Source organism: Carassius auratus, chromosome 27 (genome assembly GCF_003368295.1).
Source record: "Carassius auratus strain Wakin chromosome 27, ASM336829v1, whole genome shotgun sequence".
Taxonomy (NCBI): domain Eukaryota; kingdom Metazoa; phylum Chordata; class Actinopteri; order Cypriniformes; family Cyprinidae; genus Carassius; species Carassius auratus.
Window position 1 is genome coordinate 28,936,459 of NC_039269.1, and position 27,486 is coordinate 28,963,944.

The 27,486-nt window shown below is 37.8% G+C and overlaps 1 protein-coding gene across 4 annotated transcripts in view; it reads left to right on the top strand.

The window, feature by feature from the left end:
• Positions 1 to 2,607: 2,607 nt before the first annotated feature.
• LOC113046148 (zinc finger protein 521) overlaps positions 2,608 to 27,486 on the top strand; it is a 75,950-nt gene continuing 51,071 nt past the window's right edge. Inside the window, exons 1-3 of one of the 4 annotated variants that reach the window (XM_026207049.1) lie at positions 2,608 to 2,818; positions 3,191 to 3,244; positions 14,110 to 14,256. In XM_026207049.1, the coding sequence (XP_026062834.1) occupies positions 3,205 to 3,244; positions 14,110 to 14,256 (187 nt within the window). In that variant the 5' untranslated portion in view covers positions 2,608 to 2,818; positions 3,191 to 3,204. The other 3 variants (XM_026207052.1, XM_026207051.1, XM_026207053.1) reach the window with 3 other exon arrangements.

The window sequence follows — 27,486 nt, forward strand, 5'->3', positions numbered from 1 at the left end:
CCCCTTTCTCAGGTAATGCCAAAGCAGAAGTGTTAACCATTACGCTTTTTTAGCTTAAAGGTTGCAGGTTTGCCTTCTAGTGGCTTTGGTTTTATTCGTTTCATCTACTGTTTTTCCTTCCCTTAGGCATTTTCATCTTCTCTGCATATTCTCTCCAGCAGCGATGCTATTAAAATAGCCTTGAATGACTAGAGAACTGTGCAACTAAAAACCTAAGAGCAATCACAAAAACACATCTATGTCCCAAAAACAAGACCCCTGGCACTCAGAAATACTGAGTGAACGTGCTGCGATGAAACAAGACACGAACGGGCTCTGCCAAAAACCCCGAGCAAGGGCACGATGTCCGCCAGCCTCCACCCACAGCCGGGACGCCTCCAACTGAACCCGGCCACACTGGAAGCTTACGAATATTAGCAGTCAGTCTTAACCAACACAGGACCTTTCTCTTCTCGATCATGACAATATAAGACAAGGCTCAGAAAAACATGATCGATCGAGAATTTGACTGGTCTGCTGTGACTTTAAATACAGACCTTGAGCCAAACACCAGTCAAATCATTTGAGACACCTCCGAAACTGTTGCAACAGAGATGGAAATACAATTTCTTAAATACATGAATTACATGAATGACTTTTCCTGTTCTAAAGAAGGAGGAGTGCCAATACTTTTGTCCATATAGTGTATGTGCATAAATTGTAGGTAAAGGTTCACTCACAGTTAGAAGGAAACGTACAGTAACATTTTGAAGACCAAAATCCAAGTAAAAAACAGCTGGTACATCATGTAAACGTTCAAAATAAACCAAATCCTATACTAGCCCCTCAAACTTGCTTATAGTAACTACATATCTTTAGTATGTAATGAAAACCTATATCATCTGATCACACTTTACAACTTATGACTATAAAATATAACCATATGCGACTTTCGAAGCACAACCAAACAGCTTTTACAGGAAAAAGCCAGTTTCGGGCCCTTAAGTTGCTCTAATTCACACAATAAGTATGACAATGAAAGTTTGTACGCTGCAAACTAAACGAGCGCTGGAGGAACAGGAGTGTTGTTCCTAATGAAGGCTGGAGCAGTCTGTGCGGGTTTGGAGCGTGTTTGTTTGTGTTTGTGAGGAACGGCTGGGGGACGCAGGTATAAAAGAGCTTCAGATTTGGGGAGAGAGTCTGACAGCATGTGGGGACCCTGCGCACCGCTCATATTCATCTGAAAGACAACAGAGACCTCCTGACAGAACCAAACCACATACAAAAAAATGTTTACATCCTGCAAACACTGTGATTGCAACAAAAAAGCAAATCATATCAATCTGCCGTCTTTTGATCACACTTTGTTGGTGCTTTTTGTCAGATGGTAAGTGGGGAATTTACTCAGGGGTGATTCCAGATATTTCGAGCGGATTCTGATGGTGTAGAGGCTTTATTAATATAGTGAGGATGTTATACAAATAATACAACTCTGGAGGTCACAACATGACATGCTAATGAACAGCCGCTCAGTCCCAGTGCAACAGAGAACATCTCTAAACGTCAGATCCTGAATCTGATTCCAGCTTGGATGCTGTTTTCCATCTTCTGTGCATGCCCTCGATTCCAGCATCGTTTAGTTCATCAACTTGTTTTATGTCTATTCACCTATTCCTAAAATGTCATTACAAACATTTTAATTTAAATAAAAGGAAAACATGTTATACTAAAACTGCAAGCAAGTTAAAAATATAATGGTTTCACTTCATTTTAAGGTGATGTTGTCACAATTACACAAATAAGTACTGTATTTATTATTGGTTAACGGTTCAGAGTTGCTTGGAAGTATGCTTTATTTACTGTTATTTGTAACATGTAACAATAATTTTAAAAAATGAGTTGGCACTCAATGCATGATTGCAAGTTTACAATTCTGAATGATTAATTGAAGTAAAGCTTTTGAATTGCAAACAATATTTTATGAGTTCTGTTGACATAATCTTAATCGTTATAGTAAAGTGATATATTGGGATATAAGCTCAAATGTCTTCATATTATTTAAATAAGTCATTTAGTAATTACAAATAAATAATAAAATATTATAGTTTACTTTGGAAATTGGGCACTAGATTTCTAGTTCCCAGGATATGGACTGGATATTGACATTAAGTGTTATTTAGAAATTGTTTTTTTTTTTTTTTTTTTTTTTTTTTTTTTTTTACAGTAGCTATGTAAAGAACTGCCAGTGTTTCAACGATATGCACACGACACGCACTTTTTGTTGGCCTGCACCTCCTCACCCCTTAACCTACCTAATGCATTATATGCAAATCCATTTTTGCATATAAATAGTACGCCAGAAAGAAACAGTAAATCGCACATTCATGAGATCAGGTTAAAAATAAAATGTGTTCACACACTTCTATAAAAATCCCATAAAACTGTGGTGAGTAACCCAAGTCCGTATATAACTCTGAAACATGCAATTGAAAATATGAAGCGGTTCTGTATTTAAATGTGCATGTCTCAGATCTAGAGACGCTTCTGTGTGTCTTCTGCCAGAAGAGGGACCAGTCCGCCTTCAGAAGTCTCGACAGAAGTCCAGGCTCCGGATCCAGACTCCGGGTCTTACCGACGCCCCGCGGTTTTTAATCATGCCTCTCTGTCAGTGTTTGAGAGCAGCAGGCTGACAATGATTTCCTCCGTGATTACGCACAGGGCGCGTCCCCGCGGGGATGGGGCCCCCTCTGGAGCCGTCCTCATGGCTTTGGGGGCCTCGCTTCCATTTTCCATTATTATGTGGACTACCGGAGCGACAGCGCAGAGCGAGACCTCGCAGGTTGGTGATGAGGAGGGAGCTCGCATGTTCCTCTCCGACTCTCTTTTTCCCTTTTTAGAAAACACTCAGTCCTGATTCTAAGATGAAATCGGAAAATTGACTGTCTCAATTAGTCTTTAGCTCGTGCCAGTGTACGGAAATAATTAATTTATACTCGTTTTTCGCTTTATTAGAATTTTTGTCGCACATTTACAGCGGCGCTCGAGATCAATCGTGCAATGTAACAGATAATATCAAACATGTGTATGAATTATCAGCAGATGGATGTGACATTTTAACAGCTGCTCCACTGTGATTTGACCATGTGTCATGCTGAAGGAGCTTTCTGATCACATTAGAGGTGATTTAGAAACATATATGTGTGTTCTTCAGCGGGTTTCTGTAGGATGTCGCGCCGCAAACAAGCCAAACCAAGAGCTCTGAAAGGTAAGTGATCATTCGTACAAAACTGAATATTGTAGGATGTCAGACACCTTCTCGCGGGAAATGCATGCGTTATACAACACAGTTTGATTCCAGCAGATATCAACAACTATAAACCCAAAGATTTGCTTGCTGATGTGCAAAGGTTCAGAATGGATCAGAAAGCATGCCACTCTGCGCTGTGTTTTATGTGCTCTGTTCGTCTCTCGTTGGAGAGTCCAGGACGATATGTGCATGCTGAAGTGATGATATAAGATCTGGATGTTAAATCTGCATCCAAGTTTGGACTGACACGTCACGTGACCGGATACGTGAATCGTTTGACCATTACAACATATTTGTCGAGTTTGTAAACAAACTCTCTCACACACAAGTCAATCGAACAGAGGATTTTTACATTTAAAATTTTTTTAAATTTTGAGAAAAAAAAGACTTTCTGTTTTAATTATTAATTCTGACATTATGAATACGCACTGTAAAATAATGCTATGTTATAATTCCACAAAATAGTTAAATAACTCTTTATGTTATAAGTTTCTTTATATAATACATTTTTTTTTTTTTTTTTTTTTCTGGTGATTTTAGATGGCATAAAAGCAAAACTATAAGAGATGCTTGTCATGATTTTGTTATTTCGTTAACACTTTATTTTAAGGTGTCTTTGTTACATGCTAACTCACTATTATAATAACAATTAATTATTACATGCAAGTAACCCTAATCCTAAACATGCAGTACATGTAGTTAATTAATATTCCTCTTTTAAATGTATAATGAAACTGTAACAAGAACCCCTTAAAAGAAAGTGTAACCGTTTTATCTGAATTCAAACATATGCTAGATTTAGTCCATCTTTTGTCTATTTGTCAATGAGGGATTTGTGGACACATTCATGCAAGATTTATTTGATTTGATTTATTATTCATTTTTGAAAAAGATCAAATAAGACCCTAAGGAAGAGATGGCCGCTCAGATTCGGCCTTGAGTACCATACTGTAACTAGTGTTATTATTTTAGTAAATAACGGAGCTGTAAAAGTGTCAGCGCACAGCACTAAATGTGATGAGGTCAGCGAGGGTGTGTGAAATCCTGTCCTCTGTCATGAAGACACAAGCTAGTTTATATACATATGAGCCATGGGTTTAGATTTCAGGGAAGACTTTTATTACAAAAATTGTATTACCTTTTTTCACAAAAGGTTATTTTAATATATAACGCAGTGGACAAAGGTGACAGCTTTATTGCTCAAGGGAATAATTGTCCACTGGCCAAAGACATTCAACATCCGCTCATATGCAAACACTTTCTCCTCTCACACTGACATTTACTCCGAGCCGCCCGTCTGCATCACACACACACACACACACACACACACACACACACGCACGCACACACACACACGCTGGCTGTGGTTTTGCTGTGCCACATTCCTCTCTGTCTCTCAGACAAAGCTCCTGATGGCTGTAAATGAGACATTTATGTTCATCAGTTGGATGCTTTTCGAGGTGCATTGTGAATGTACTGTTTGGATACTTGTATTGCTTGTAGGTTTCTTTACTGTTCCCTGTTGAATAATACACCGTCAACAGTATCGTATGCATTTAAGTTAACAAACAGATGTGGGTTCCTGTTAGTTGTCCTTGAAATTTCTAATTTTCCAAAATGGGAATGTTTGGAGCAAAAAGCTTAATTTGCCTATATACTTATATTAATTTAAGAACAGTAATTTCTGATTTTATTTTCTTTATCAAAAGTAAATCCATAAAGTTCTTTAGAGGTTTTTTAAGCAGATCAGTATTTATGCTCTCTCTATTAACAATACAGTAAAAAATTCACATGCACAAATCAAAAATGTCAGTGCATCTGTCATAATAAAGGAAATATTTAAAAACAGAAAAACCCAAGTAATTCAGAATCTTATTATATTATTATAAAAAATAAAAAAAAATCACAATTGCTTCTCTGCTTATTCATAGAAGTTTTCTTCAGTCAATCTATGGTCGCCCTAAATTTAATAATTAATTGCAGCTTTATAAAATGTATTTTTAGAATTCTTAAAACACTTTTCCTAATATATACATGTGTGTATTTCTGCATATAAATATACACAGTACACACATATATTATGAAAACACAAATTTAGATTTTGGATGTGATTAATCACGATTAATCGATTTCACAGCACTAAAATAAGTAAATAAAAAAGGACACATAATAATGATGAATTCAATAAACAACTGCAGAAAATTTATTGAATGATACATTTCCATTTATGTAAGCTATGTGGAATGCAAAAACAAGTGAAGTACAAACAATATGTCCACAAGACTAGTTGCATTCTTGTTCAAATCAACACCGTTCGTACTTATTGTTGGAGCATTTATATATGTCATCCCAAAATGAATTTAAAAAGAGATTGAATCCGGACTAGTGTTAATGAGTCAGGATTTTATCTTTTGAGCGAGTCTCCTGATGGATGGTCTTCTGAGGAGTCATGCAGATATGCTCTGTGCCACAACATTTTGACATGTTGTCCGTAGTTCACACATGTAACCTAGTTTGTTTGCTGAAATTAATATGTATGTGTTTTTGAATTCTGAATGCTACTTGAATAAATCACTGTGCAGTTTTATTTGTTTTTAAATAGGCTATTGACCAACACACACAATTCATGATGTAGATGCAGTTACATTTCAGGATGCATTTGGAAATGGATTGCATTTGCTAAATTATAAAAGACACTTAAAGGGATAGTCAACCCAAAATGAAAATATAAAAAAATTGAAAAATATGGTAACCAAACATTCATTGGTTCCCTTTGACCTTCATGGAAAAAAATCATAATAATGTGGATGTCAATTGGGAAACAGAAACCTTTAGGTTAGCAAAATTATTTAAAATATCTTCTTCTGTGTTCAGCAGAAGAATGAAACTCATACTGGTTTGGAACAGCTTGAGGGCAAGTAAATGACTGAATTTTCATTTTTGGGTGAACTATCCCTTTAATATTTAAAGATCTGGGATGCAAAGGTAGTTATTTTAGTTTGCAGTGAGGGTGAGCCAAAGAGAACAATTATAATTTCTCCAGTCTGTCAGTTATGAGCCCTAGAGTATGAAATATACTGCCAGACTCTTCGGTATACTCTAGGAAGACTGGCTGGCGTACTGTTGCTTTTGAATCACATCTACTAAATGGCAAATAACTAAAATAATAAAGTTTTGGATTGTTTAGGCGGAAGTTTACTGTATCTTTGTGCTTGAGCAGAAAGCCTGCCTTTGTACAGCTCTTGGTCTTTCAGCTTAATTGTGTCAGATGGAGGAGTTCTTTTTAAAGGTGCTTTTCAAAGCAGTGTTGTGCTCTGTCAGTCAGTGCCAGAGACCAGCGGGGAGGTCTCGTCAGGCGTCCCTTTCCTCTGTGCCAGGAAATGAAAGTGCAGATCGTGGAGGTATAATGGAGACCGCAGGGGTAGAGCTGAAGTCTCCTCCCAGAATGCCTCATTTCTCATGGAGCAGGTGGGAGTCTTTGTTCTCCTTGTGCTTCAAAAATCCATTTAGATTTCCACACCTGGCATACAGGAGGAACGGTTCCTGTTTAATGGGTAGAGAATGAGTCTCTAATGAAGTGACAGGCTCATTTTGTAACACAAGGTCTGTTTGTGGAACACTGGTACCAGTAAAAATGGCTTTATTGGCATATAAGATTATTTTATGATTGTTATCTGTATGCTACACGTTGACTGGAAAGTTGCCATTTGTACAGTACATAAAAATGTAAGGATTTTTAGAAATCACATTAACCAAAGCGACCGTAATCACTGAGGAAGCACCATTAGGGGATTGCATTCTCAAAATTGTGGTCAACAAGGATGAATTTTCAATTGATCATTCTTAAACGATCGTTCCCATTCTTAAAATGTAAAGCTGCTAAGCTTAAATCACATTATCATTTCAACCACAGGGGGATTTGTAAAAGTTAAATAAGTATATATTTCAACTATGAATGTTTTTGAATGTTGATTCAGTGTTCAGTGTCATTTTAAGACCGTGTGAATGTATCTGCAGCAGATCTAGACATGTGGTGCTGGGGAGGTGGAGGGTTACAGTGAACATTTAAAGGGGGGGGGGGGGGGGTGAAATGCTATTTCATGCATACTGAGTTTTTTACACTGTTAAAGAGTTGGATTCCCATGCTATACATGGACAAAGTTTAAAAAATTAAGTTGTACTCCTTCCGGTTTGTCACAAGTTTGGGAAAGTTTTTTTCGAGTATGGCTCTGTGTGACGTTAGATGGAGCAGAATTTCCTTATATGGGTCCTGAGGGCACTTCTGCCGGAAGAGCGCGCTCCCGTATAGCAGAGCACTGAGAGCACAACAGACTTCACTGATCAGAGCGAGAGCGTCGCCAAATGTCACAAAAGAAGTGTGTTTTTGGTTGCCAGGGCAAGACAACCCTGCACAGATTACCAAAAGAGAAACAGCATTAAGGGACCAGTGGATGGAGTTTATTTTTACAGAGCATCAACGGAGTTGTGCAAGTGTTTGTGTTTGTTCCCTGCATTTCGAAGATGCTTGTTTTACAAACAAGGCCCAGTTTGACGCTGGGTTTGTGTATTGTTTATTTCTAAAGGATAATGCAGTCCCAACGGAAAAGGGTCACGATCGTGTGTTGGAACCGCAGGCGGTGAGTAAAACTGCTTCAAATATCTCTGTGTTATTAACTTAGCTATCGGCGCGTAAGCACATCAAGTAAACAACATGCGATGTTGTCATCAAACTGCACTTACTACATGTACACCTTAAAAAAAAAAAAAGAAAAAAAAAAAAAAGACGACATAAAGTGGAACTTAGTCATTTTCCAAAACCGCAAATATATACAGTTTCAGTACATACCACATAGAGACGTCGTTGCTGATGTTGCTCTTGTTAAATTTCAGCCTCTGGATCTGATTCTGGATCATAAATAAACGGCTGAATCTGACTGTTAGCCATGGTTTGTTTTGGATGTTTTTTTCCTCACGGTAAAGTCACAGCTTCCAAACGCTCTCAACTCAAAATCCTACTGGCGCTCGTGATTCTTTAGCTCCGCCCACACGTCACGACTCCAGCCGCTCGTGTTTTTCCGGGAAAAAATGGTACAGACTATCTTACTCTTATGAATACAATAAAACTAAAGACTTTTTGGAGTTATGAAGGATGCAGTACTACTCTATAGTTACTCAAGATTAACAGGATATTGAGTGAAAACGAGCATTTCATCCCCTTTAAAGAGCCACACAGATGGGAAATCAAAAATGACCTGTATTACAGTGTATGATTTAGCTGTCCATCTGTGTAAACAATGTGCAAATAATTAAACCAAAAAGTACACGATTTATAAAGTTATTGGCTTCTAAAGTAAGGAGTCGACTCTGAATCACTGAAACGAGTCGTTATAGATTTAAAATCTTTTGTCCATCTCTGTGTACGTCACTAGGAACACTTTGCATAATAATCTCCGCCTACCGTCTTGGGAGAAACGAACTCTGACCTGCCCCCCCCCCCACACACAGACGCTCTGGTGGGTGTGAGAGCATCATGTCGAGGAGACAGTGTGTTTTTAATTGTAAGTGCAAGTTTGTTTTATTTTCACTGCCAAAGAATGAAGATCAGAAGAACCAATGGCTAAAATTCATTTTTACCACAATACCAGAACAGTACAACAAATCCCCTTTGTTGTGTTCACAACATTACACTGATGACTGCTTTTCTAATCTCGGTGAGTACAGCGGGATTTTCAAAGCGTTTGGCCATAAAAGAGGGTTCATTACCAACTTTATTTAGAACAACGAGCATCTCCGAATCACAACGCGAAGTATGATTATGAAGTTATGTTTGTTTTCTCCCGAGCGTCTTATCAGTATGTGTGCTGTCTGCAGCCTTTGTTTGCGCTGATTTTCATTTACAAAAACGTCATTAAAATGAAGTGTAACTCCGTGAATACTCAACGAAGAGACATGAGAGAGATATCTATAGAAAGCTTGACATGTCTTCTTTAAAACTAAATAAGTGCTGCCGAAAATATTCTGTGATAAAGTAATCCATATGAAAACAATGCGATGTCTGTTTTTCACGTCTCTCTTCATTATATCTAATGTGACCACGCCCCCGTGCTTAACGCGCTATTCAGATTCAAACTGAAGCGTGCGGCTTGAATACACACACACAGAAGAAAAAGCAGTGAGACTGTTCAAGTTTTTTATTTTACTGTTTGATTCGCGATGAGAGGAATAAAACATAATTCACCCCAAACAGATGCTAAAGCATAGTTTACCATGCAGTTGTGTGCGGAACAACCAATCAAACTTGACTATGTTAGTTGACCAATCAGAACACAGTATGCTACCGAAAGGTGGGAAAGTAAGGAAACTGAATCTTTTGAACAGCTTCGCGCGAACCGTTTGGGGATCTCTGAGAATTGAGGTAATTTTAAAATGATATTTTGACAAAATGACAATGTTTTTTAATCTTGGATGGATTTAAACCTAATGTACAGGACTTATAAACAGTGATAGGAAGCTTAGAATTTTCATCTTACTGGCTCTTTAAATGTTGAGCAAACTAATCTCATTGGCTTCAGAATCAGCAGAGCCCAATCAGCTTGCACCATGTAGTAAACTATGTGATTGCTGGCTCATTGCCTGTAAAGGACTGATCAGTCTGCACCATCTAGAGTTTCATGATTTAGTCAGATACATATTATGGAATGATCTGATGTCTCCATAGTTGATAATCATGATATACTTAGTTTTGGGTATATCTAACAATGAGATGAAAGGATAGTATGACAAAGATATTGCTCAGCGGACATTCAAACTAATGTTTTATTGTGAATATGAGATTGAGCTGAAGCATGAATGTTGTATCAGATGCATGCAGTCCATCTCTCTCACTTAATGCTCTACATAATACAGTGAGCTTTTAATACACTAATACAATACGCTTTCAATGAAGCAACTCAATGTTCCTTCGTTACTAGTTTTTTAATTTGTAATAGAGGCTGGTGCTCATCTGTTAGACCGTCAAACTGAGATTTAGGCACTTCAAAGCAATACAAGGAAACTGTGCAGCTAGTGGTTTATGATGTGGATAACACAATACTGTTGCTGTATGGTTAAGGTTAATAAATGTGACATTTTATATGGCATAGTCTTTTATAACATTTCTCTTATTATGTTGCATATTCCAGAATGATACCACCTTTATACACACATACTAAACACATTCAAAATTCAGTTTCTTGAGCATGGAATTAATTAATTTATTCATCAAAGATGCTTATTTTAAACAGAATGCATTACTAGAATGCATGTGTTCCATATAGAGTTGTCTTCAATTAGTTTTCTATTAGGTACACAAATAATTATAAAGTTATTAAACAAACAAATGTAAAGCCATACACCAGAAATCGTGAAGGTTCTCAATGCACTTATGAACTTTATGACTTACTAAAGTTATTCAGACAAAAACAGTGAGTGTGTTTTATTCCTTTATTAATGTGTTTGATTATTATTAATGACATATCTGGGAACAGCAGGTCTGTTAGTCTGCATTTGCACTACAAGAGGATTATAAAACTTGCATCTGTGATTTTTCAGCTAATATTGAACTGTTCAGTTGAAGAAAAGTAAAAAGAATGCGAGACTGAAGCGACCAGCAGCAGTTGTTAAAAGTATTAGCATCATACTGAATTTTAATGAAATTATTTCAGCTAGCACTTACAAGATTCCAGCACTTATACAAACGTGTCCCAGAGATCATCTTCACTTTTCAGAGGTCCATTATGTGGACATGTAATGCCTTAATGTGTCCCTGCTCATTTCTGTGTGCCATGAGTCAACCCAGATGGTTAATGTGCATGCATCTGATTTGCATGTGGCTGTGCAGTGCGTCTGGACGTCTAGGAGCGGATGTGAGCTGTGGAGGTTCAGTAGATGAATGCCTCCTGTCATGCATGTGGCGTTCAGCAGCGGTGAGCAGTAATCAGGTCATGAGTGAGTCCAGTGGATTTGTCTCATGTAAAGGTCAGCTCTCATGTGTGTTTATTTTAAAGCTCATATGGATGATGGTACCTGTGAGTCTGTCAGCCGTTAGCACAGCAGCGGCGCTGGTGTGAAGACATAAACACAGTACGACGGACGGAGAAAGCATCTGATATTTCAGCCCAGCAATGGTCAAACTGTGATATTTCATATTTGAGAGTTGTTTCTTTCGGATCTAAAAGATGTGAGAAAACAGGACTTCAAGATGCAGTTCTACCAATGATTTTACCTTTTGAAGAATATGCTAATAATTTCAACAAAATAAGAGGGATCATAAAAGTTGTGTTATTTTATTTATGTTTAGTACCGTCCTGAATACACTTTTACACATAACAGACATCTCAATTTACACAAATGACCAAACGTTTCAAAAGATTGCAGAATAATCCCCCATGATCCCTCTTATTTTGCTAAAATTATTAATACCTTGCAAATTCTGCATGGGGTATTTAAATTTATGAGCCGAAATGAGTGTTAAAAAATGATAGATTTACAGAAAATCAACACATTTTGGGATTAAGCTTTTAGAATTGGTGATCAGTTTTGTTTTTGGTTGAAATAATATGCAATTGTAGAATAAAATCCCATTTTATTTTTTGATCTGGGTATAGCTATTAATTAGATCTTTAACAGTGTAATTATATTACTGTAGTAATTACTCTTTCTAAAAAGTAACCTCTACTGGTTGAACAATACAAGGATATACATGAAACTACTCTTTTATTTATTTTAAATAAAAAAAATAAATTATTCATGAAGTATTTAAAGGGAGAAAACACATGTAGTCTATACAGGGTGTCTCTCTCTTATAAAATTTGCTGTGTTGTTCTTGAAGAGAATATGAGTCCAGGAGTGCATTAGACTGAGTGTGTGTGTGTGTGTGTGTGTGTGTGTGTGTGTGTGTGTGTGTTAGAGAGAGAGAGAGAGACAGGGCTGATTAGAGAAAGAAGATCGATACACAGAATGAACTTTCTGCTGGAGGAGTTCCAGAAAGGAGGGGAAGAGAAATCACTTATTCATGGCATTTGTTGTATAGATACAGCAGCACACGTTTCTCAAGCTCTGCTCACTACACAGCCTGTTTCCTTGGAATATATTTGCATTTAATATTTTCTTTAAAAGGTAGAGTTTGCCTCCGGTTTGGGGTCATGGTCACCGTGTTATGGTTTATTATACGATAATGACTGACTGCACATTACTTCTTGTTTATTAGACTCTGTGACATAACGAGATAAGCAGTGATGCTCAACAGAAGCATGTCTTTAAAGGACAGGACAGTGTGAGACTTGTGTATGTTAGTCTCGTTGTTCCATGAAAATCAGTGCAGGTTTCAGACTGTGACTTTATGCTATAAACGGAGAACCAAGGAGATTGTCTAAATGCTTCAGTAACATTGCCCATTCACTGCTTTATGTGGTGGCTCCTGGAGAGCGGTCAAATCCTCAATCGTCCCGTTATTGATCCGTCTTCAATGACAGCGTCTATAGAGGATACTTGCACATAGATTGTAAAAGTTCAAACCTTGCAGTTGGTAGATTGGAAATAATCTTATCATCTTTCGATGAGTTTGTTCACAGTTTGCTGATGCATTGACTAGTTATTCTTCTCAATTAACCATTATGTACTGTATGTACATGAAACATCAATAATGCTACGTGATTGCGTGAGTGTTCATGAGTATTTTATGTCAAATGCGGTTCATTCAAGGCTGTATCAAATATAATTTCATCAGACGGTGGTGAAAGAGCAGAAGGATGCAGGAAACCTAGAATCATTTTTTTCTGAGTGCCAGTGAACCAGTTTGGCAAGAAGATGTGAAGAGATGTGTGCAGAAATAGTTGGATTTTCTCTTGCTGGAGAGTATTTGAGCATAAAGTATTAGTTGTCATGCGAGAGAAGGAATACAGAATTAAACACCATCTATCAAGAAGCTGAAATCACACCACGTTACCGAGAAGTTGAGCATTCTTACCTAGAAGCTGCTATTTTTGTGCTTTGAGACTGTGAGCCATCAGATAGGAACAGATTCCCTGATGGAGAGAGAGTGAACTGAGGGTTGAAGAGTCTGATGAGGATTCAACTGCTTTGACTAGTTGATGCATTTATTTTTGTATCATAAGGGTACTATAGTAAAGTTTGTACCCTCACAGATGGAAGATTTATACCAGATTATTATTGAATATTAAGAATGAGCAAATAAAAATAAAGCAAAATAAATCAGCATGCTCATTTAAAACATCATAGCAAACCAAAGTGAATTTCGGTATATAATTAAGGGCTGTAGAACACGGTTTTCCATTCTAATGCGCTACTTTCACGTTTTTGTTGGCAACTGTTTTATTTGATGGCAACATGACAAAGGAGGCATTCTGCATGCTCACATTTTTCATTTAGAGTATGTGTAAGATGAACACAAATAAACCAGTCGTGACGGTAAGAACCTTTCGCTTGTGATTGTGTCTGGCTGGGAGAAGAGCCTTGACAATCTCCTCGATGAAAGGTGGTTTTCTACTAATATGGAAGTACAAGATGAGATTTGACACAGCATTAGCACTTTTTTGTCTGCAACAGGGGCTGGTAGATAAAATTGCCTTCAATTGTCTGGTCATACCGAACAAAATCAATATTTTTTGCTAATAAAAAGAAATGCAAGAGCAATCAATACAATTATTGCTGGAGCACAAATTATCTCTGAAAATGATGTTTTATTATGTCTGCTTGTCTACTGGAATAATGTGAGAATAGATCTTTAACTATGGAGGATCATCTCTCATCCTGCTGTCCCTCAGATCCAGACGCTGCTGCAGAGATTGAGTCAAAGGATGAAGGGAAAGGCCGTCTGAGGAGCCACATCGGTCCTGAGGAGGAGGAAGAGGAGGAGGAAGAGCCCCGGAACACTCTCACTCCACACAAGAGTCATCAGTGTCACCTCACAGGTGAATAATGACCTCGCTGTATAGATGCTTCTTTAAATTACACAACAACTTTGCATGATGCATAGGCCAAATAGACAACAGAGAGTTTTTGAACTATGCAAATGTAAAAATTATGTGCACAAGCTGCTTCCTAAAAGGAGGACACTTTGCAGGATTTGTGAAGCCAGGATAAAAACTGAAAAATAATCCTAAACCCTTAGAGGAAAAAACAACAACATTTCCATAAAGTGAAAATATTTCCCCTCTTCAATTGTTTTCCATGGACAATTTTTTACTTTTATGAAGGCAAATATTCTGACCTTATTAAATGTATTGCAGTTAGAATAATGGAATAATGAAATGAAACTAGTCAACAAAATCCACCTTTGCACTGCAGAAGCGGCACAGAAGCTGCATCTGAAGTGGATTTAGATGAGTATTTACACACTGGTTATGCAGCTCAGAGATGCCATGAATGCATTTACACTGCAGTTGCATTTGCGTATGAGATTAATGTTTTAAATATAAGATATACTAAATATAGTACTATGAAATATATTTAAATATGAAAGTAAATTGAGCAGTAGGTGGTGACTGGTCTTAATGAGTGAGTCACTGATTCACTATCTCAACCAATTCGGGAATGAAGCAAGTGACTTGTGTTTTCTTAACTGCACACTACTAATAATACTATGTCGGCCATAATAAAATATGCTAAAAATAGTAAGAGTAGTGTACAGATGCAGTTTTGACTTACCAATTATGAATATCTCACTGAATCACTGACTCAACCGATTCATTTATAAATGCTGAATCAATTGTGTTGATCAAGAGATGCAATGCTTGGCAAAATAGAGAAAAACTTTCCATATTGACGATATTGAATAAAAGAAAAAAATACTTGAAATTGAACATAATATGAATATTTTATTTATTTATTTTTTATATACCATTGCATACAGTATAAAATGGTGATCTTAAAAACAAGGCAAATGATCATTTAGATCAAGTCTGTGCTGATCGACAATTTAAAAACTGAAAATTATTATATAAAGTTTCTTTATTATGTTGAAATCATATTATTAAATTGGGTCTCTTTCTTTTGCTGAAAATAAAAGAAAATCTTTCAAAGAATGTGGGTAATCAAGTAATTAGTATATTTTCCAGTCTATGGAACTCAAATGCTACTGACAGCTGTTTGGTTACCAACAAAACATCTACAAAACATCTTTGGTTTGGTCCGTAGGTTGGAGATTAGGTTTGTTTTTATTCAGTACTTCTGTCTTATTGATTTGGCTGGATTTGATCAGTGACTCCCTCTGCTGACTTCTGCCATCAGAGCAGCCTCTCATTAAAAACCCCCATTTCTCTGACAAATAAGTGTTAATTGTTCACTACTTGAGACGGTGGTTTAAATGAGCTCCCTGTGGAGGCCAACAAGAAGAATGTAATAGACATTTGAGAGTGGTGCGTATCTGAAGAAGAGCAGAGAAGTGTGCAGGTGAAAGCAAGTTTAGAAGTAGCTCAGCGTGAATGATTAAATGAGTTGCTTCTTCTAAAGGGTCTGATTTAAAGCTGTGCTGCGATGAGGAGCTTGCGTTTTTAGTAACATTTTAGTCTTAAAAGAACAAAACAGAGTAACAGCTCATGGTTTATTTCAGGACACAAATCACTAAAAGTTGAATTTTACGTCAGGAACCACATATTCATCCGGTGACAGATTTGTTTTTACCAATCCAGGGTTAATATTGTTAACTAAAACTGAAAAATAAAAAATAAATAACTTAAATTTAATTTGATGTACTAAAACAAAAACAAAATCATAAAAAAACTGTATAGTCACATGTATAGTCATAATATACAGGTAAAAAATAGAATTTCATGTAAAAGGTAATTATTTTTTTAATCATTTAATAAAAAGAAGCAAACTTTCTTATATTCTAGATTCATTGCACACAAACTAAAATATTTCAAGAGTTATTTGTTATTATTCTGAGGTTACGACTTACAGCTTGGGAAAATAAAAAATTCAGTATTCCATTTTGAGCTTGATTAGTTTGAATAATTTTGAGTATAAATACTGGGTAACACTTGGGCTAGTTTAGAACATGCAACCACAATTATGGGAAAGGCTACTGACCTGACAGTAGTCCAGAAGGCAATCATCAACACCCTCCACAAGGAGGGTAAGCCACAGAAGGTCACTGCTGTCAGTGCACAGAGTGCTGTATCAAAATATATTCATAGAAAGTTGACTGGAAGGAAAAAGTGTGGTAGGAAAAGGTGCACAAGCAACAGGGATGATCACAGACTTGGGAAGATTGTCAGGAAAAAATTAATCAAGAACTTGGGAGAGCTTCACAAGGAGTGGATACAGAGAATCACCACATTCAGACATCTTCAGGAAAAGGGCTACACTTGTCACATTCCTAGAACCTGGACTGTAGCTCAGTTGTCCAAAGTCCTTTTTTCAAGTGAGTAAATTTAGAATTTAATTTGGAAATCAAGGTCTGTAGTCTGGAGGAAGACTGGAGAGGCACAGAGTCCAAAGTCCAGAGTGAAGTTTCCGAAGTCAGAGATGATTTGGGAGCCGTGGCGTCTGCTGGTGCTGGTCCATTGTGTTTTATCAAGTCCAAAGTCAATGCAGACATCTTCCAGGAGATTTTGGAGCACTTTATGATTCCATTTGCTGACATGCTTTATGGAGATGCTGATTTTATTGGAAATGTCGTGGAAAAGTTAATTTATTTCAGTAATTCAACTCAAATTGTGAATTAAATTAAATGCACACAGACTGTAGTTTAAGTTTTTGGTTGTTTTAATTGTAATGATTTTGCCTCATTTATCAAAACCCCATTAATCTCAACAAATTAGAATACTTAAAGGGTTAGTTCACCAAAAAAAATGTCATTAATAACTCACCCTCATGTTGTTCCAAACCTGTTCTATCTTCAGAACACAGTTTAAGATATTTTAGATTTAGTCCGAGAGCTCTCAGTCCCTCCATTGAAGCTGTGTGTACGGTATACTGTCCATGTCCAGAAAGGTAAGAAAAACATCATCAAAGTAGTCCATGTGACATCAGAGGGTCCGTTAGAATTTGTTGAAGCATCGAAAATACATTTTGGTCCAAAAAATAGCAAAAAACTACAACTTTATTCAGCATTTTCTTCTCTTCCGTGTCTGTTGTGAGAGAGTTCATGATGCTCCTGACGTATGACGCTGCTGACGTGTTTTCTGATGCGCCCAATAACAAAGATAACACGTCAGCAGCGTTACATTTATTAGTTTCATTAATTACATTATTTAAATTTTTAGGTGAAATAATCCTTTAAGACAAAAAAATAATAATTCTGGTCTCTTGTTTCTCATCTTCCTCTTGACAATAGCCCATAGATTCTCTCTGGGGTTCAGGTCTGGTGAGTTTGCTGGCCAGTCAAGTACACCAACACCATGGTCATTTAACCAACTTTTGGTGCTTTTGGCAGTGTGGGCAGGTGCTAAATCCTGCTGGAAAATGAAATCAGCATCTTCAGAAAGCTGTTCAGCAGAAGGAAGCATGTAGTGCTCCAAGATTTCTTTGTAAACGGGTGCAGTGACTTTGGTTTTCAAAAAAACACAATGGACCAACACCAGCAGATGATATTGCACCCCAAATTATCACAGACTGTGGAAACTTAACACTGGACTTCAAGTAACTTGGGCTATGAGCTTCTCCAGCCTTCCTCAAGACTCTATGACTAGTACCATGGTTTCCAAGTGAAATACAAAACTTGCTCTCATCTGAAAAGAGAACTTTGGACCACTGTGCAACAGTCCAGTTCATCTTTTCCTTATCCCAGGTAAGATGCATCTGATGTTGTCTGTGGTTCAGTAAATCTCTTGACACGTCTGTGTGTGGTGGCTCTTGATGTCTTGACCCCAGCCTCAGTCCATTCCTTGTGAAGTTCTCTCAAATTCTTGAATCGATTTTGCTTGACAATCCTAATAAGACTGCAATTTTCTTGGTTGGTTGTGCATCTTTTTCTTCCACACTTTTTCCTTCCACTCAACTTTCTGTTAACATGCTTGGATACAGCACTCTGTGAACAGCCAGCTTCTTTGGCAGTGAATGTTTGTGTCTTACCCTCCTTGTGAAGGGTGTCAATGATTGTCTTCTGGACAACTGACAGATCAGCAGTCTTCACCATGATTGTGTAGCCTAGCTAACCAAACTGAGAGAACATGTTGAAGGCTCAGGAAACCTTTGCAGGTGTTTTGAGTTGATTAGCTGATTGGTATGTCACCATATTCTAATTCATTAGATTAATATGTGAGCCAAAATCATCACAATTATAAGAACCAAAGACTTAAACTACTTCAGTCTGTATGTATTCAATTTATTTAAGTTAAATTACTGAAATGAACTTCCACGACATTTTAATTTGAGACTGCAATTAAAATGTAAAGGATTAATAAAAACTATAAAAGTACCTCAGTGATATTAAAACCAGCGACTTTAAAAATGTGCAATTAATTTGTCCTTTGATTAACTCTTACATTTAAATCTTCAAATTAAAGTGGAAACAACATAAAGTCATTATTTAAAATATTTGGTATTTTATAATGTTTGTTCAGTGGCGTCTGCTGTTAATGAAGGCCAGTACTCCAGTACTCAGTGAATATTTTTATGAACAGTGCTACAGTGCACCCCGACTAAGGGTGTGTGAAACGCATTTCAGATTTTCATGAGAGAATGAGACGCAAAGACAGAGGCAGTAAGAGTTGTCACGTGTTGCCTCGATCAATGGTTGCCGTTGTCTCTGCCTGGTCCAGAGGAGTTTCAACTCCTCTCTGTGCACTTAAGCCATGACCACTGCATTGCGTTATGGGAATGGGCCGATGGATCCACCCGTGTCCCTGATGTGATTGGACTATTGATCGTGCTAATGCAGAACTGCAGAGAGAGAGAGAGATGGCTACAGGAATGTGTCCCGCAGGACTTGCTGTCTTCCACAGGAACAGGAAAGAAATAATGCCTGCACCCTCCAGTATATTCCTCATACTGACCCCTACCTGACGGCTGTGAATGCTGGTGTGGGGCTGAAGTGCTGTATCCCCGCTGAGGATGGTAGGAACGCTCCCCAGAGGCGCTGGGATAGGAGTGTTTACCCCTGAAAGCTCTCAGCGCCGGTGGGGTGCTGGCTCCGGCTCGGCTGAGGATTGAGTTTCTGCGTCTGGTTTCAGCATCCTGCCGCTTCAGCCGCTGCTGTCCTCAGGGAGGCTGGAAATGCAACAGCTGTCCATCTCCACATAAACGCTCAGCGATTAAGCTCCTCAAGGTCACTAGCATAGGCTTTTAACAGATACCTTCTGTGGAATTGTAAACTGTTGTGAGACACGTTTCTCTGCTCATGTATTTAAAACATAATCTCCTTTTAAGGTTTGTTGCTCATTATTAAGGGTATGTTTAAGGATTAGGCTTAAAGGAATAGTTCAACCAAAAGTGAAAAATAAACTGAAAATGCCCTCACTCTCAAGTCATCCAAGATATAAATGAGTTTGTTTCTTCATCAGATTTAGAGAAATGTAGCATTGCATCACTTGCTGATCAGTGGATTCTCTTCAGTGAATGGGTGCCATCAAAATTAGCTTTTGTCTACACAGATGTTAACTGATGGACTGGAGTGCTGTGGATTATTGTGATGTTTTTATCAGCTGTTTGGACTCTCATTCTGACGGCACCCATTCACTGCAGAGCATCCATTGGTGAACAAGTGCAACATTTCTCCAAAACTGTTACTATGAACAAACAAACGCATCTTGGATAGCCAAGGTACATTTTGAGTAGATGTTTATTTTTGGGGCAACAGTTTCCAAGGTTAACTAAAAATTATTGTTTATCTAAAAATGATTAAATTTGAAACTTTAAATGAAAACATTTGTTCAAGTAATTTGATTTAAAATTTATATTTACATTTTCAAATAAACAGCCTTATCAGCAGGCAGAATTCACTGAACTCCTCCCATTATCTTTTGAGAGTGAAAAATGCACCTGATTACAGTTTAGTAAATAAACAAATCATAGTGCTGATACACTTATGAAATAGTAAAAGTGTAAGTACTCCTCTCTACTTTTAAATGTTTTAAAGTGCTATAGTATAGTTTAGTTTGTTTCAGTTTCATATTCTCCATTCCAGTGCTTGAGTGTGTTTAAAAGAAGAGAGGAGTCTAATATGACTGAGAGCTTAAATAGCCCAGAGCTCACGCTGACATTGAGACATAAACTGGACCATAATCTGAAGATTAGTAATTGTACACATTAAATGTGCATGGTTGCATTTAAAAATTGGCAAACATGTAATTTGTTAGCAACATATTTCATATTCTATCAAAAGATTTCACTCATAACAAAGTGTGCAAGTGTTTGTGATGACAACACGTTGTATAAAAAGTGTTAACATTTGTAAATTGTACAAATAAATGAAAACACAGTTGTTTTTATTTACTTTCAAACTGCTCCAGCAGCAGAGAAGATGCTCTATGCACTAATTTGCTTGCTTACATTTTACAGCTCATTAAGTACACTGTACAGATGTGGACACACTGTCATAGTAAATTCAAAGTGTTTTAGCTACTTTTAGAAGGTGCAAAAAACATTTCATAAGTTCTCTGTGCAATTACCCGTCTTTAATGTGTGAAGACTGAAGACCATCCACTGTACCGTTGCAACTCCACAGTGCAGGGATATAAGTATCACTTTGTATTTGTCCTCTTTCTTACTACTTATTTCACTTCTGTTTTCAGTTTTTATAACCAATTCTTACTACTACTACTACATTTAAGCCGCTTTGTATAAAAACGACTGCTAAATGCTAAATGTAAATGTAATATCTAATTCAGAATTTTTTTCCGTACACTGTTTTTCAGTGTAGTTCAAGACCGCATGGAAGTGCCAGATTTGTCTGAATAAAATATCTATTTTTATCATTCCAACAGATACAGATATTGTCTTTGCCGCACACCACAGTATCAAATCTACTGTTGAATTTAGAGGTTTATGGAGTCACCCCAGCTTTAGGCCATCAATGTGTGTGATGTATTCTGCAATGATAAAAAAAAGTGCTTAATGGGAAGGTCAATTCTAGAAAATGTAGAAAAAAAAATGTCCAACCACAGTTCATAAAACACCACATAATTTCTGCCGTGACAGTTTGAAGGATCGTCGGCCTGTGCTAGTGTCACAAATGAATGAACTCCTCAGTTCAACAATTCAGAAATATTGGAGTTATCTTGCACTTGGCAGTGTTGTTATGAATGTGTATCTGAATGTGTGCCGCAGTCGGAGTGTGTTCAGTGCTGCCCATGTTAAAGCCAAAGTGTCATTAGATATTCAAAGCAGCTCCAGTCTCAGGAGACATATCTATTCCTCTTCCTTGTGCTCTCTATCTTTCCGTCTCCTGAGCATCCTATCCTGCTCCATATAAACTATTCATTGAGCTTTGTCAACCAGCCATAGCTCATCTCTGTAAAGATGAAAATATAGAAAACAGGTGAGCTATTATTCTATCGGTCTTTCTGAACTTGAGCCAGTGGCCAAAGAGTTTCCACTTTGATTCCTACAGAGTGCATGAGTGGCATTTTGTTTTTTTCCCTTATGAATCATGAAAAACTGATTTTGAAGCAAAAAAGTAAATGAAAATCAGACACAAAGACAAAGGTACAGTACAAGACTCTAAACTTAACGGCTTCAAATGATTACAATTCCATGAAACATCAACAAACGTGAATTTAATTAGAAATGGAGAAATATAAACATTATTTTAAAATTATTGGTTGTCTAATTGGTGGTCATTTCCAGCACTTCATTGGAATTGGTGGAGCTAAAGATCTCTTTTAGTGCACTTTGCTCACTGCGACTCTCTGATTGGTGGAATGTTCTGTACAGCATCATGGGTAATGTAGTTTTTACAAAAACATGCTAATTATTGCAAATAGATGGGTTTAACAAAAGCATATACAATCAATAAAACATTTGCCTGCCTTCATGACATCAGGTCTACACAGACTGATCTTGCCAAAGAAGTTCTTCTGATATAAATAGCGCATTAAAATCACATAATGGTTTTTTAATTGTAATTAACATTACAAACGAAGGACCGACCCGGTTTGTGAGACTCAAATCTTCCACAGACTGGTTGTTTATATAAATCTGGATTGAATTAATTTAAGTACTTTATGTGCTATATTTAGAAAGAATTTACAGTACACCTTGAGTATTAATATAATGTGTTCTATAGGTATGCAAGTGTGTAATATGATTACTAGTATATTTGTATATATTTTTTTAAAACCCTGATTAAATGATCGTCAGATCATGAAGTGTTTAATAAATAAGACAGTAGATTGCAGGTCTTAATTATTTAATTAGTGGCACAAATTACCAGGCAAGGAAATGTATTTAAAAACACAAAGTAATAAAGGAAAGCAAGAAAGAAAAATAAATTAACTGTACTTTCATTGAAAATTTAAACCGTTCAAGTCTGAGATCCTGCCCAGGAACCACCAATTCCTTTTAGTAGAGCTTTCTAGCTTCAAAACTAATTGCTAACATATTTGGAGTGGGTATTTTTCAAAATTTCTACACTTATTTCCAAATACTCTCCTATCTTCTAATGCAATCCTATTGTTAATCCAGAAACCTTCATGCATGTTTGCAAGCGCACTGCCTGCACTCAACACATTTGTCGACAGGTTCCTCGTCCCAGATGTTTGTGCTCTCGCTGAGTTTGTTCGTGCGTCTGGAAGCCGTATTAAATGTTTATAAGTCTGTGTCTGGCTGAGACTGTGCTGGTTTGCTCTCCCTCTGTCCTTGTTTGACGTAAATAAGCATAAGAATATGTTCAGATTCAGACAATGTGTTCTGTTGTGAAACATTTATTAGTTCATGAACCATCTTGGACATTTACTTTAATTCTTAAAGCGGTCATAAGATACGATAATTTTATTCTTTTGTCTTTCGAGATCTTGGTGCATAAAGAAAATCTGTAAAGTTGCAAAGACTAAAGTCTCAAATCCAAAGAGATATTCTTTATCAACGTTAAGAGCCAACCACGTCCTCCTTAAACGGCTCATTTAAACACGTCCCCACGTCTACGCCGCGATGTGGGAAGATTTGCATAATGATCTTGCTGTTGCCGCCGGTGCTATGTCACGGAGATGCTGTTTCATTGTGAAAGCAAAAATACACACTACTAGAAGTGGTTAAGTTGTATTTACAACACTGTTTCAGAACAGTTAAACCTAAATATTCAGATGTGTGCAGCACATTTTATGGAGGACTGTTTCCTGATCCTGGGAAAGAAGACTATAATGCCAGCTTCTTCTGACTCAGGTCTGTAAGTACGTTTCCATATGTAAAGGATTTGCCACTGATGATTCAAACGTGAGTTTTGAGCAGTGCAGAGCAGTTAGGGTTAGAGTTAGGGTTCCAGTTCTCGTGTCCCCCTGCACTGCACATTTTGTATGTTTCTCTTATCGCTTCAGACGTTTGTTCTATTCGAATGCAAGTGACCTGCGAATTGGACATCGCAGGATATTCTGCCATGATTCCAGTTTGAATCGAACGTATATGTTCCATTCAAAGTGCATGGAACTAAATGAGACGTGAATCTAAATTGGATTTATTTACAGAGGTATATGATTAGTCTGTGTGTGAAGATGTTGTGCGATGCAAATCCGTGAATGAATGTTCTGAAGTGAAGTAAACTTGTGAACACTTTTTACAATGAACACTGTATCAATGTGAACGCAGTTCATGCACAGAGCTCACTTCTAGCGAACTGTTTATCTGAATTAGGTGTGTTAACAAAAAGAGACATGCAAAATATGTTGAGCTGGGGCGCGCGAAGACTGGAATTGAGAACCGGTACTATATAGTAGCCACTGTTGGGAATGTTACTTTAAAAAAGTAATTAGTTATAGTTACTCACTACTTGTTCCAAAAAGTAACTGAGTTAGTAACTGAATTACTCTATTATAAAAATAACTCGTTACCAGGGAAAGTAACTATTTGCGTTACTGTAAAAAAAAAAGAAAAAGAAAAAAGTTGCTATATGTCAAAGAATTTGTAAAAAAAATTTTTAAGCAGTTTTCACACGTCAGTTGAAATGAGTAGAACAGACAGGTGTTCACACATAACTTTCGATATTTATTGCACGTCAAAAGACAGCGAGAGTTTTATCCTGCACTTCAAGTATTATCTTTGTGAGAAAAGTGTTTTTGGCCACTAGCTTTGTAGATGCGCGTGTCACACATTACATGTACACATTACATGCACGTTCTTGCCTTTGACCACAATTAATTTGAAGTAGTGCTTATATCTCCACCTTGAAAATGCCAACTTTTCATCGGATTGCTCCTGACTCGCCATCTCTGCTGCTGCTGCGAATCTCTGTAGCTGTTGCGTGTTTGTGTGTGTGTGTGTGTGTTTGGCGCCGCTGGCACTGGCGCGTTTGCTGGCATGTGTGTAAAAACACTTGCTCTGATTGGCTACCATGAAACACATGACTCTGCCTTAGCCAATCATAATCGCTTATCTCATTATTAACCCACCTCCACACTCGCTGTGTGAGCCAAGGGTGCGTTCGGATTGCATAGTTTATTAAATCAATGCATAGTAACCCACCGCATTTAACGTTCAGTAATGGTAACAGCATTGTAACGATGGGATTAGTTAGATTACCCCGTTACTGAAAAAATAACGTTGTTACCTAACGCCGTTCTTTTAAACGCTGTTATTCCAAACACTGATAGTAGCACTAGTTGTGTTTGTCGTTTCTCCAATTAAAAATGCAGACATGGTTTTGTTTACATGGCGCGATGCAATGCAACGCATAAAAACACAGTATAAGTCATTATAATCCAGAATTATGTCCCCACTGGATGCAACAAATGGTTCATTTGTAATGTTTTTATTTGTTTTTGTCTTTTGGCGCCGGTGTTCTGACCTGGATATGCATCACAGTATAATAAGGGGTGAAACATTTCCGTCATATGCTTGAAGTATTCAGCCAATCACAAAGCATTGGATAGCTGGCCAATCAGAGCACACCTCACTTTTCAGACTGATGAGCTTTTAAAAAAAACAACACGTTTCAGAAAGGCGAGGGATAGATGAGCAACAATACTGTACATTATGTGGAAAATAATGTGTTTTTTTTAACCTTAAAGTGCATAAACACATTGCAATAAACAAAATAATGTTCTTATGATATGACCCCTTTATAAGTCTATTTCAAGTATCTGTTTAGCACTGCTGTTGTGTCCCCATTTGGTAACACACATCAGTCTCATCTCTCTCATTTCTCCTGTTTTGTCTTCTCTCCCCTCTGGCCTGCTCAGTATTCTGCTCTTGTCCTGTGTCGAGTGATTTTGCTCAGACACGTCTAGCTCTAGGTAAAGGGTCCCCAGAGAGCGTGCTCTCAACCCCTGGGTCGCTGCATCATGAATACATTATGATCCTCCTGTTTTCATTAGGTCTTCACGACAGCACTTTCTGAGCCAGTGGCCAATGAAGATGGCGTCAATACCACCTCATTTCTGGTCCTCAATCAGACAGCAGACTCTATAGCTTTTCCATTGTCATTTTAACAGCATTTGCATGCTTTGGGTCAAAAGACCTGCTCTGTTTACAATCTGCTTTCCATTGTCTTTTTTTTTTTTTAAGCGTATGCATAAATCATGGCGCTTCAGGTAGAGGATGTTGTCCTGTAAATGGCCAGTGTGTGCACGCTCCGAACACTTCACTGAGCAATCTGTCAGCATGTCAGCAACACATGTTTTGTAAAAAGCTTCCAGTGGGAGCCAGGGGAAAAGATCGCTCCTGCCAGACCAGAGAGGAAATGCTCCCCCCTCTCTCATTGTGGTGGTTTTTCTAATGCTCGTATGTTCAGCCCAGAGCCGTCTCTTTCCTCCTCCCCTGAACTTAAGAAATTTGAACTGCGAGACCCTTGGGGGACTTCCAGCTCTTTTCTTTTTCTTCTTTTTCTGCTACTTCTTCCTCTCTCGCTCGGATGAAATGGTGGCGATATATTGTAGCTGCTCCCCAAGCGGTCTTCTCTAATACCTGAGTTTCTATAGAAACTGGAAATTACCGGCAGGATCCTTCGGGACTGTTTTATCCACAGCTGGATGAGGGAGGCCAGAGCGCCGGGGAGGTGAACACACGGCTGAAATGAAGGAACTGAGTGACTGGGGCCGTGGGGCTTTGGCTTGTCTGTGGGTGGGGAGTCTTCACATGAAGGGCTCTTTCTTGTTTAATAAACTTTCAGAATGGTATCATGGGTAGACAGCTCCACAAATACCCGAGTGTGTTGCCTTTTGTCTGAGCGGAGCTTTATGTGTTTCTGCAAATTAGATTTTTCTAACTGTGACTGCCTTCTCCACACCCCACACCCGTGTCTTCTGCCTCTTAGTATGCTGTCATCTGTTTACTTCTCAGTTCGTCTTTCCCTCCCTCACCTCAGCAGTGTATTGTTGTTGTTGTTGTTTTGCAGGTTTGTCTCGCTGCACATCAGCAGTAGTTTGTTAAGGTGCAGTGCATGTCTAGACCACTCCGAACAGTTCTTGCGGTGCCAGTGAATGCTGATGTATTTAACAACAGCTGTATTAATAGGCTGATCTTATCCTTGCAGAGGGTTCATGCTTTTGTCAGTACATTAAGTTTGTGTTTCATATCATTGCTGTAAGCTGAGGGACACACATAGCAAAACAGACCTAGAACTTCAGATTTTGGAGGACCTGCCTGTGCTTTTCAAGCAATCCTGAGGAGCTGTGTCCCAATTCAGGGGCTGCATCATTTGAAGACTGCACATGTCACAGTGGTGCAAAAAAGTTTGTCCTATTTCGAAAGTTCCTTCAAATGAAACCTTGAAGTGCATCCTTTGTTTCCCAAGCCATGAAGGATACACGAAATGAATCATCTTTAGCCCTGATCTTGGAGGAGAACTTTCCTACAAAATGTTAAGTTCCTTCCCTAATCAGACACACCTGCCTGTAATTTTCAAGAAATCCTGAGGACATAAGCTGTGTGCCAATTCAGGGGCTGCATCCTTTGAAGGCTGTATTCAAAGACTGATTCATCACAGCGGATCGACGGATACTGTCCCAATTCAAATGCTCCTTTAAATGAAACCTTAAACCTTTGTTTCCTGTGGTATGAAAGATACAAGGGATGGATCCTTTACAAACATCTTAAATGCATCCATCAAA